Source organism: Actinia tenebrosa, unplaced genomic scaffold (assembly GCF_029948245.1).
Source record: "Actinia tenebrosa isolate PJP-AT-01 unplaced genomic scaffold, QUT_ActTen_1.0 PGA_scaffold0__85_contigs__length_37466705, whole genome shotgun sequence".
Taxonomy (NCBI): Eukaryota; Metazoa; Cnidaria; class Anthozoa; order Actiniaria; family Actiniidae; genus Actinia; species Actinia tenebrosa.
The window spans coordinates 14,413,553-14,425,732 of record NW_028292569.1 but is presented as its reverse complement, the minus strand read 5'-3'; the positions used below and the strand labels follow the sequence as shown (position 1 = coordinate 14,425,732).

Genomic DNA, 12,180 nt, shown 5'->3' with positions numbered 1-12,180 from the left:
GTGTTCCATGTAGGGGCAGTGTTCCACATAGGGGTGTTCAAATAGGGGCAGTGTTCCATATAGGGGCAGTGTTCCATATAGGGGTGTTCAAATAGGGGACAGTGTTCCATATAGGGACAGTGTTCCATATAGGGACAGTGTTCAAATAGGGGCAGTGTTCCATATAGGGGTGTTCAAATAGGGGCAGTGTTCAGGTCAAGGTAGCTAGGGCGTATTGTTTATATCATTTCAGATAGTGTTCCATTCCTTAGAGTATCTTTTTTTTTTGGTTTAATTGTGGCACATGTGAACATACATAAATATGGATGCAACTCAAACTCAAACGTATGACCCGCGGTCTGAAATGAGAAAACATTGAATTATGCCAGCAGGCAAGAAAAAACAGGCTCTTGGTACGAGATCGGATAATATACAGCATGGACTTAGTTTCTGATACACATACCATGCACACCAAGTAACAATGATCACAACTACAAAAGAAGCATTGACAAGGAATTACTCCTTCTATGAATGTATTTTGGCTAACAGGTGTGTTGTCTGTACTTCAAACTCCGAGACAACTCTTGACTCTCGCCACTGTTTTATGACATAATATGTCAATCAAAAAAACTATCTAGCGGAGTTTTCACTTAAGCGTGAAAATAAAGATACACGGCATGGGATTAACGACATCGTCCTAGCTTTGAACCGTTCTCAAGGCGTTAGCGCGAGACGACTAGCTATAAGTAGTCCAAACACATTAATGACTTTGCTGGCAGCGCACTTCCCAAATGTGCCAGACTTACTTTTGCAGTGAGTGAGTGAGTTATGTGGGGTGACGGAGACTCGACCAAACTAAGTAAAGACGTCAGTGGAACAAGCTGTTTTCATATGAGTGGGAAATTAAACACACGGTACAGACTTACTGCACGTACACGGTACGACTGTAACTTCTTCTCATTGTCTTCCAGCAATTCAGTCATTCACAGCTCGTAGTTACGTTAAGATACGGCCAAAGCACGGTTACGAATCAGTGTCATGCCGTGGTCGTTCCCCACTGATAAGAAAACCGCTTTAACACTGAGGCTTATGTTACTTAGGGTAAACGTCGAACTTCACATGCGCCGAACCTCATGACATCAAAGAAGACCGCCTTATTATCCATTGTTTCAAATTAGGTTTGACTCATGTGAAGCTCGACGTTTGGCCTGAGCCTTGATCTACACATCGATGTAAAACTGAAAATCACACATTAAAAATTAATAAGCAAGAAAGTGATCGACATCAAGACAAGACCAGGCGTCAAATGGAACCCAGGGTCGACCCCTCTACTGACAACCATTTTGTCTGCGATTCTCGCATACAGCCTACAAGGTCCTCCGCTGCCTTCTTTAATCTTCATGGGAGCAGCGAACACCTCGGCACCTTTGGGTGGAAGAAGGTGAAGGTTGGCCACATTCTCTATACCAGGGATGTTTCTTTTTAAGAGGATTAGATGAGAACCGAATGTAAGACTTTGGCCACGGTCAAAAGAAGGAGTGTCGATGCCAAAGAGTTTGATCTTGTTGTTATCGACCAACCACTGGGCCGCGACCGGATCTATTCCTTTGAAAGAAAGAAACAAGGATTCTGGTAAGTTATCAAGTCGATTTTTTTTTGTTCGATTTTGAGTTGATATTTCTCGAAGCAATAGATATTAAACTTAGTGCACTGCATAATAAACTATTGAAAATCTTAAGCTCGCGCAAACTGACATCTATGGTCGTTCTTCTTATATTAGAGGACAGAGTTTAGAGACACCCTAACGTAAAGGTTACGTAGCCCCCTGTCTTCTTTCCACTTTTTATCGTGCACCTTTTTGTGCGTAACTCTTCTAACTTTTTTCAGAGCTCTATTTCTATAACCTGCTAGGCTCGGTGTCATATGTTAGTAGAGTTGTTTGTTGGTTCTCTCCTGTGCTTCGAGGGTTTTTCTCCGGTTTTCCTCCCTCCACAAAAATTAACACTTCAATTCTAATTCGATCTGGCGTTGAATGCTTTAGTCAATATAATGGATTTAGATTTTCCATTTCCATTATTTTACAAGTTTTAAGACACATCTATCCCTACCCTTTTCCTCCCCAAAAAACATAATTGATATCCGGTACTACTCCCACTTGTTACCTGGAAAATGGAAGGTGCTGGTATTTGTAGGAGTGTTGGTTCCAAAGTACTTTTTCTTGTCTGGATAAGACCTTCCAAAACCAGTGTACATGAATACAATAGATTTCGCAGGTATTGGTCCATATGTCTTCTCCCATTCCTTCAGATCATCAACGCTCATTTGATAGTCACGGTCTTGGTCACATTTCGCTGATACATTCACCACGATAGCATCACCTACCATCGATTCAATAGGGATTTTCTCTAAAGTTATGCCAGCTTCGTTGAAGTGTCTTGGCGCGTCTATATGCGTTCCTCCATGTTCACCTCCGATGAAATCTGATATGGTAATGAAGATTTTGGTGCCAGGGTAGTGTCCCTCGAAGACCATACGGTGTTGGTACAGAGTATTACCGGGCCAGTAGATGGTGACATTCTCGACGAATGGATATGACATATCGATCCATTTTGTAGGAGCTGTACGTGCTGTGGCAATGAAAGCCAATCCGAGGACCAGTGGAAAAATCATGGTGTTGAACCGCCTGAAATAGCACGAGAATAGAGCTTTTTACCTTAGGCACAGACGAGGATCCAGGGTTATCCAATTTAATTTACAGTCAAACAAGCTCACGCGTTGACCCCTAGAGTCGATTAATGATTTGAATTTTCGAATTTTGATTTCATTATTCAGTTGAAATTTACAACGTCGAAACCGAAGATATGAAAATTCCAATCAACTTCAAATTCAACATACGACATTTTGATTGGTTAATCAGTGCTAACACAGCCGGAAGACCAAGAAAACATGGCGGCCAAAAAATAGTCTTGGACGTGTTTATGTGCCGGGAAAGCCTTTACCTGATATTATTCGACAGGAAATTGTTATCTCAGCAATAGCGGATTGTGCAATAAAGCAATTTCGCGACAACTGAAAATTTCTAGTTGGGGAGTCCAGAAAATACTTCAACATTATCGACGACATGGAACTGTGTCTCCATTTTGCTCAAGGCGGGAGCGTTCCCTACAATATTACTGATGATATACTCCAAGTAATTGAGGCATGGAAATGACAAAACCTAGTGTGTATGCTTATGAAATAAGAGAGCGACTTCTGCTCGAAGGTATCTGTAATTTAGATGATTTACCTTCTTCATCACGAGTCGAATAATGAACTGAATTTTCATGGAATATTGCAATATTGCATTATTCCGGTTAGTACGTATAAAAGGAATAATTGACTAATGATTTTATTGATCGAATCTAGGGGTCAACGCGTGAGCTTGTTTGACTGTAAACCACTAGAAATTAATATTTTCGAAATTGAAAAAAGTCAATTGTACTTAAGGAAGGCGTTCCCTCTCTCCTCTCCTCCCCAAACCTCCCCAAAAGCCTCCCCAAAACCCACAAGGAACGCCTGGCTACGCTTCCCTGCTAGCAGAGTCTCTCTTCTCTTTCTCTCCCTTCTTTCAGGCGAGGAGGAAGGAGACTCTGCCGATGTAGAGCGTTTCCTTTGATACACCGCCGTCCACGATTGTGGACGAACAAAACCAGTTTTAAAACCGGTTTTTAACCGATTACATGTAGTGCGCATGAGCAAATGTAAGGCCTATTTACACGGCACGATTTGCCGCGCGCGACTTGACGTATACGGCAAAATCAGCTCAAAATCGGGTCGTGTAAATGGTCCTACGACAGACGTACGCGGCCTCAAGACTTGTCGTAGCATTTTAAACTTTGGCTTAAAACCCTACGACATGCCGTAGGAAAATGACGTAAATATGACGATTTTGACCGAGATTGGGACTGGAACTAGCTGATTCCAAAACAAAATGGCGGATTTCCATGAAAACGTCTTTACCGGTAATTAAACACGAAGTGCAAAAATTCTGAATGTTCTCATCAAATAACAAGGTAGACATGATCATTTACTGCACTTCTCAACTGTGTATGGTGGCATTTTACAAAAAGAAACATTTGCTTTAATGACGAGTAAATTGCTCGCGTTTTTTTCGTGCCGCGTGCGACAAGTTGTGCTCGTGTAAATGGTACCAAAATTTGCCGTATACGTCAAGTCGCGCGCGGCAAATCGTGCCGTGTAAATAGGCCTTTAAGACACCGTGGCGCCAAACATTGTTTAACGAGAGCGGCTGTCAAAATCATGACAGCGTTGCTCTGTTACGCCACGCATGCGTGACAGAAATAACGTCCTACATCGGCAGAGTCTATTTTTCTCTCTCAACCAAAACAAAAGGAAAATAGGCTCTGCTATCAGGGAAGGCTACGCAGACTACTATTTTCTAAATTCTTCAAGACATTAGAGATACGCATCAAAATATTGGGGTACTTTGGAGTACTTTCCGGTTCAGTACACGTCCTAAACTGATAGGCTACTTTTCTTTGCCAAATTAGTCGAGCATGTCTTTATTTTAAGAATGCTAAAGCAATACCTTAGTATTGATATTATTACACCTTTTGCTGTTCATTAAGAGAAAATGTACATTCATTTGTGCCAATAGTTGTATCAATAACGTGTAATGTACTTTCATCAACACCACAAGTAACATCATTAGCGCGGATCAACTTTCAATAACGATATTTGAATATGCGTGTACATTCATAGGCATCAATGGACAATCAATAGCGCGTTTGTACATTCATATGCGCGGATTGTATTTTCTTGTGCGCGAAATTCAACTTCAATAACACCAAATGACAAACAATTGCATTTATGGACAATCATTTACCCAAAAGTGAAAATTCATTAGTGCTATTAGCATAATCATTGACAATCTATAATGCGTTTGGACAATCATGAGGGTCAATGTTATATTCTATAGCGTGGTTCGACAAACATTTGCATGATTCGAATGAACAATAAGAGAAATAAAACAATCATTAGCGATTTTTTTATCTATTTTAGCCTTTAATTTCTTCGCCATTTATACATCGTGGCAAATACGTTTGCATATAACTGAATCACTGACCACATTTAGCGATAGTGATAGTTGCCACATTTCTCTGGAGCCCTTCCATTAGCAACTGCGTTCTATAGTGACCTAGAGCAATCCCTTGTCGTCTTGCCTCAGCCCGATCGTTCGTATGTTGTTGGATCTCTGGACGGCTGAGGTCGGCTTTGATTGCTGCTTTAAGTGAGCTAACTGCTATTCTCCTACGCAGCCGCTATTATGGAGGCAGTTACCTGAGTTTTTTTTATACGTTTTAAAGTGATAAACAAAAATCGCTAATGATTGTTTTATTTCTCTTATTGTTCATTCGAATCATGCAAATGTTTGTCGAACCACGCTATAGAATATAACATTGACCCTCATGATTGTCCAAACGCATTATAGATTGTCAATGATTATGCTAATAGCACTAATGAATTTTCACTTTTGGGTAATTGATTGTCCATAAATGCAATTGTTTGTCATTTGGTGTTATTGAAGTTGAATTTCGCGCACAAGAAAATACAATCCGCGCATATGAATGTACAAACGCGCTATTGATTGTCCATTGATGCCTATGAATGTACACGCATATTCAAATATCGTTATTGAAAGTTGATCCGCGCTAATGATGTTACTTGTGGTGTTGATGAAAGTACATTACACGTTATTGATACAACTATTGGCACAAATGAATGTACATTTTCTCTTAATGAACAGCAAAAGGTGTAGTAGTAGAAGTATAATTACAAAAAAAGATTCACACTAAAACGGTTGAAACCAAAGACAACAATAAGCACGCAAAGGCGCTTTGAATAGCACTGGATCCTTCTAAGCCCTGTCTTATACCATGTACAGTACATCTTATCCGTATTTAATACTCTGTATTATCTGTATTTGAAACTTCTCGCTTACTAGGCTGATTGTGAACGTTTCTAAAATAATTCTACCCAAGAAGAAGAAGAAAAAAAAGAATATCTTTACGTTATTAGCTTGTAATTATAACGAAGGAAGGTGTTTGTGTTTATGAGTGTGTGTGCGTTTAGTACTTGTTCAGCTTGTTTTACGCACGTGTTGGGCAGCTGCTGAAACCAAAGCTCAATTTAAGATGCTTTAGAAAAATACTAAAAGCTACTGATCTCAGACGGCATCCAACATGTTAAATAACACCTAAATAAGAACATTTTAAAGCGAGAATTATCCATTTTAACATTAACGATCATAGAAGGACGCGTAGACGCTATTGAAAGACGTTGTCTGACCTTTGTGTTAAAGAGGACACCTTCAAGGAAATGGTTTTGATTTTTTAAACCATCTGTTAAAGTTTTAGGGGCTTTGGGGTACTAACCTTTATCGTTGGTACTTAAAGTGCTTATAAGCCTTTACGCAATATTTTCAGAATTGATTCTTTAAATAGTGAATAGTTGATTGTGAAAATAATTCGTCATTTGAATGTCGGGTCTTTAAGATACGAAGATTTATACTTCCAATATGTTAATGACTATGACGTAACATAAGGGATTTGAGTTATTTTGTGGCAACTTTTAATATTGAACGCTGGACATTTTTTGAAAACAAATTTGTAAGAACCTTTACGTGAGTCACGAGTAAAAGGGTGATGCTTTTAAAATACTGTAATCCAAAACGAGTGCAGTGTTGTATATTAAATGATCCCTTATGTTACGTCATAGTCATTAACATATTGGGAATAAAAGCCTTCGTATCTTAAAGACCCGACATTCAAATGACGAAATATTTTCACAATCAACTATTCACTATCTAAAGAATCAATTCTGAAAATATTGTGTAAAGGCTTATAAGCACTTTAATATATCAGCAGTAAAGGCGCAAAGAAACAAAGCAGAGGAGAGACTGACAGGTAGAGTGACAAACTAAAACTAAGCGGCGACGTATTGGCCACACCATGCCTGAGATATATGATATACTTGAGATAATGTATTCGTAAATTCGTAATGTATTCAAGTGCTGCATATGTCACGTCATAGGCACCATGTCCTTTTCTTGACTTCGACTAAAGTTTTATTAATCTTTGTGTCTCTTGCCATGTCAACCAACATGACGGCGGCGCCTTTTGTCTTTTTCTTCTCATGGGAAGGGATGCCGGACGCCACCAGTACAAAAGACTATGTTTTTAATAGATTGTGAGTAGGTACTATAGAATGCATCAGACATATAACCATGTATGTGGGACCACGCATGGAGCGTCTTAAAACTGGACGTTTAGAGTTGAAAATGCAGTATAATTGTTGAGTATTTTAATAAAGATGAAATTTCGTGAATATTAGCTAAAAGTATGGAGGCTAAAGACAAGGCTTAGGACCATCCATCCACTTGCTCATGCATGACTTCAGTCACCCCTTACTTAGTGGCGGATCCAAGGGAGGGATGCAGGGGGTGCGCAACCCTCCATAGTTCAACTCTGTGCCCCTACTTCGAAGATAACCAATGCAAAATAATGTTTTTTCCCTTCGATTCTAACGGGTGCACCCCTCCCTGGGTTAACTTTGTGCAGTGCACCCCTCCCTGAATAAATTCCTGGATCCGCCCCTGTTACTAAGCGGCCACCCTTGGGGTATTGTCAAGTGTACTTGGTAATGTATATATTTACATCTTACAGTAAGTAATCAATAAAAGTTCATGTTTCATATCTAGGAGTCCATGAATAGTGCGCCTTCCCCGTTCCGTCCCTACTATAGAGGGCAATATCTACTTCTATTCGATATCCAGCATTTTTTCGTAAAACATTGCTCTATGTGATGACAACAACGATGTTACAAGTCCCATCTGCGAACTACTATACCTCATATGACGTCGTACCATATATTTCAGTTAATCTTAAAAGTTCTTTTTGGTTCATGTTATGCTCGTCATCTCCTACGTACATCAGTTGAAAATATTAATATTTTGATCAAATGAAAACGAAAATACAAAAAGACAGAAGAGTCACTTCTCGTAGTAACATCATCACTCCGCGAGATGCTGCCGTAAAATAGTCCAGTTCTGTACAAGCGAAAACAGTGACGCTTGCAGCTATTGACTAGATCAAGCAAATCGTTTATACATATTGATGGTTTTCACGGTGGCCATGTTGGAGGAACGTAACAAAAGAATTGTCAATGAATTCTTTTGTTATATCCTCCAACATGGCCGCCGTGTCTTTTGTTATTTAATTCTCTTGGGAATGGTTGAAAACCATCAATATACTCAATAATATGTTAATCTTTATGACCATCGTTTTCATCATTAGCACTATTCTCTGTTCCTTCGCTGGCAGACCTGTTGCCACGGACAAGCTCCATCACGTCTAAGCTGTTTTCCAGCTCTTCAAGGTCTTCTTGGGTGTGGAGTCGATCCTTGGCGAATTCTCTGAAATCATCTTCTTCTTCTTCTGCGTCTATGAAGAAAAGAATATAAAAGAATCGTTATGTGTCACGTATTGTTTTCTTTCGCTATAACTGACTTAAGATTTGTAATTTCATTCAATCCTAGTCTACTACACAGCGCGCTATTATACTAATAGCGGCTGCATAGAGCGTTTTCACTCACGTGAGAAGGCAGCCATAAACAATAGAAACATCGGTATCATCAACACTGCATCATCATCATCATCATCATTATCATAATCGTCTAATGTATTTGTTGATAATTCTTACTGTCATCATTATATCATCTTCAAGATACATGAAATTCTAGTTTTAAAACATATTGGCTGCACGGCCCTGAATCGTTGGTCAATCCATCTCGATTCTTGGAAATCCAGGTACAAGCATGCATTATCAAGGGCAAATGTCTAGCGATTTTCACTGCGTCTCCCCCCTCAGAACAAGACCTAATGGAACCATTGATATACGATAACAAAATGTCAAGAATGCAACCTTGGAATCCTATCTGAGAGTTCAAGGTGCACAACTTGCCAATACCAAAGAAGCTTTTGATAAGTCTAGTTTCGTTTTCGTGATAGTGGTTTCACGTGCTTTTATTAACGTTTCCTGTTTGGATTCGTCACCAACCCCATGGTCAAGAAAATTAGTATTTCTTAGGTTATTGCTTTCAAACAGCTAACATAGTTGTGTAACTACGTAACGGCCGTCCAAGATTTTGACAACATTTAGCTGCACATCAATGTAATATAATGTAAACACTTAAAGTTTGGTGAAACATTTCAATGTTTTGCTAGAATTTTTCCATGCTAGAAACACGAAAATCCAAGGCAGAATTTAACCGATAATTGATATATAAATAAGTTTAATTTCAAGAAACTGAATAAGGAGATATCGCGGGTAAACACTGACTGATACTTTAATACCTGGGTCCTGTGTATTGTTTAAGTTTTGATCTGCACTGATAACATCATGGATCTCAGCTTCTTTTGTCTTTCTTTCTTTCTTCTTTACCAAACGAGATTTATTCCTGCTCCAATCGTCGTATGCTACAGTGAAGGCCCTAGTAACGGCAAGGCAAATCGCTCGGGCTTTTGCTTCTTTGCTGCAAAGGAAAGCGTGACAAAACAACTTGCCATCCTTCTCGGCGATGAACGTGAAGACCTTCGGATGCTTTTTGATTGTAGTGCAAAATGCAATGTTCTGCAATTGAAATGTGTCCTCCTGAACCTTACCCGAAGGGTCTGACAGCGAAAGTCCACGAGAAATATTCCTTGAAATCAAAATTTCAATTTTTCGTGGCCTTCTTCCAGAGTTCTTATTGTGAAGGAGCTGTTCAGTGTAGCTAGAACACAGAGAATAACCAGTAGTTGGGCTAAAGTTTTCTGTTACAACCGCTTTACCTAAGTATCTTGCTGTAAACAAAGGCTCCGATGGATTAAGATCATAACTAGTTTGCTCTTTCTCGACTGAGATTTTTCTTCTTATTGTCTTTAGCTGCTCCATGGTTGACACAAGGAAGGAAGCTTATTCATTCATCTACATACAGGACTGTGTGCAGGGTATATTAATGCGTGTCATTTCTCAAATTACTAGGACAAATCACGTGCAATGGACTATAACTTTGGTTTCATGTATCTGTTTTCAAGTGTTTTGACTATTAGACTTAACTCGTTTTGAATTGAAAATAATAATACGACCACTAAGTAGCAATGTAGCATTTGCTATCACGAAGACTATCAAGAGGACAGAAGTATGCTAGGGCCACTATTAAAACCACTAGCACCACCAACTGAACAACAACGACAGCAGCAGCAACACGAGCAACAGCAACAGCAACACGAGCAACAGCAGCAGCAATTACAACAACATTCAGCAATCGTGACAGCAATAGAACTGACCTACATCACGAAGATAAAAATTGAAACTAAAAAAGTCAACATATTCGCCTTGGGCAGTAATTAAAAAAACCCACAAAACATGCCACTTTTGTCTGGAAAAGTTGCCACTTGACCTTCAACAGAAGCGTTATTTGGCAAGTTGGTATAAAATTAGTCTTGGGCTTCCTGTGTCTCAGAATATCGATAGAAGCCTGAGAGCGGTCGGTACTTCATGTATGACCACACGAATTGGCACTATCTTGGGGTTGTGTGTTGTGGTAGTGTTGCATCGTTCGGTGTCAGCGTTAGTGATCCGTGTAGGTGCAGCACATGTAGTTGGTGTAATACCCGTAGTACCCGTGGTACCTGTAGTACCCAAAGTGCCTGTAGTACCTGTAGTATCCGTAGTAGGTGTAGTAGATGTAGTACCTGTAGTATCCATAGTACCTGTAGTACCTGTAGTAACTTTAGTAGGTGTAGTACCTGTAGTATCCGTAGTACCTGTAGTACCTGTAGTACCTGTAGTAGGTGTAGTAGGTGTAGTATCCGTAGTACCTGTAGTATCTGTAGAATCCGTAGTACCTGTAGTATCTGTAGTACCCGTAGTAGGTGTAGTACCTGTAGTACCTGTAGTACCTGTAGTAGGTGTAGTACCTGTAGTATCTGTAGTATCCGTAGTACGTGTAGAACCTGTAGTAGCTATAATAATAATAATAATAATAATAAATATTTCTTATATAGCGCCTCTTCCATAAATGTCCAGTGGCGCTTTACAATAAATTCAAAACTAAATTATCCTAAAAAATACTAGACCTAAAAAAGAAAAATTAAATCAAGAGCTAAAGTACCTTAAAATTACTTAATAAAATATTAATAAAAATTGCAATAATATCCCTAAATAATTCCTAAAAATATACAAATAATCAAAAAGTGCTCTAGTTTTTGACGTGGCTTAAATAAAATCGTTATATACCGATTTAAACAGATGCGTTTTCAATTTAGACTTAAAGCATTCTAAAGATTGGCCATAGTCTTATATTCTGTGGCAGGTCATTCCATAATATAGGCGCAGAGATAGAAAATGAGCGTTTGCCATACGATTCTAAGTTATAAATTGGAACTACTAATTTCTTATCTGATGCTGATCTTAGAGTACGCCTAGGTGTGTAAACTTCTAAAAGATCAGTAATATACTGTGGTGCTAATCCAGCTAAAGCCTTATAAGTAATTAGCAGTATCTTATACTTAATTCTTTCCTTGATCGGCAACCAATGTAGCTTGAACATTATAGGTGTTATATGGTCTCTTTTCTTTGTTAGGGTAATAACTACTCGTGCTGCTGCATTTTGAACCTTCTGAATTCGCTCTAGCAGAGTGTTTGTGGTAGTCCATGTAACAGTGCATTTCCAAAATCCAATCGAGACGTAACCAGAGCGTGTACTAATATCTCTGCAGATTTAAAGCTGAGATATTTCCTTATCTTGCTGATTTTCCTTAAATAATAGAAGCCAGATTTACAGATGGTTGTTACATGCGCCTCCATAGTTAAGTTAGAGTCCATGATAGCCCCAATGTTCCTCGCCTTTGAAGATGGAATGATAACATCATCGCATACAGCAGTAGAGGTTAGAGTTGGAGGGGGGCGATGTCGAGCAGATAGCACCAATATCTCCGTCTTTTCGCTGTTTAACTTTAGCTTATTCGCAGTCATCCACTTATCCAATGTGCGAACACAAGTTTCAATCTTTGACTTTGCTGTAATCAGTTCACCTGGGTCAGACGTTTTAAAAGAAATATATAGCTGCGTATCATCGGCATAAAGATGAAAGTCAAT

At 39.1% G+C, this 12,180-nt stretch overlaps 2 protein-coding genes across 2 annotated transcripts; both read right to left on the bottom strand.

Annotated features, from left to right (window-relative positions):
* Positions 1-495: 495 nt before the first annotated feature.
* Positions 496-6,533, bottom strand: LOC116302625 (uncharacterized). Its single transcript, XM_089032320.1, has 3 exons — positions 6,414-6,533; positions 2,142-2,662; positions 496-1,584 (listed from the first exon to the last, which is right to left on the bottom strand). The coding sequence occupies exons 2-3, from the start codon at positions 2,647-2,649 to the stop codon at positions 1,232-1,234; spliced, it is 861 nt and encodes a 286-aa protein (XP_088888446.1). The 5' UTR covers positions 2,650-2,662; positions 6,414-6,533; the 3' UTR covers positions 496-1,231.
* Positions 6,534-7,326: 793 nt separating this feature from the next.
* LOC116302628 (low density lipoprotein receptor adapter protein 1) lies at positions 7,327-10,064 on the bottom strand. Its single transcript, XM_031711966.2, has 2 exons — positions 9,393-10,064; positions 7,327-8,480 (listed from the first exon to the last, which is right to left on the bottom strand). Exons 1-2 carry the CDS (start codon positions 9,970-9,972, stop codon positions 8,302-8,304), a joined length of 759 nt encoding a protein of 252 aa, XP_031567826.1. The 5' UTR covers positions 9,973-10,064; the 3' UTR covers positions 7,327-8,301.
* Positions 10,065-12,180: the final 2,116 nt, after the last annotated feature.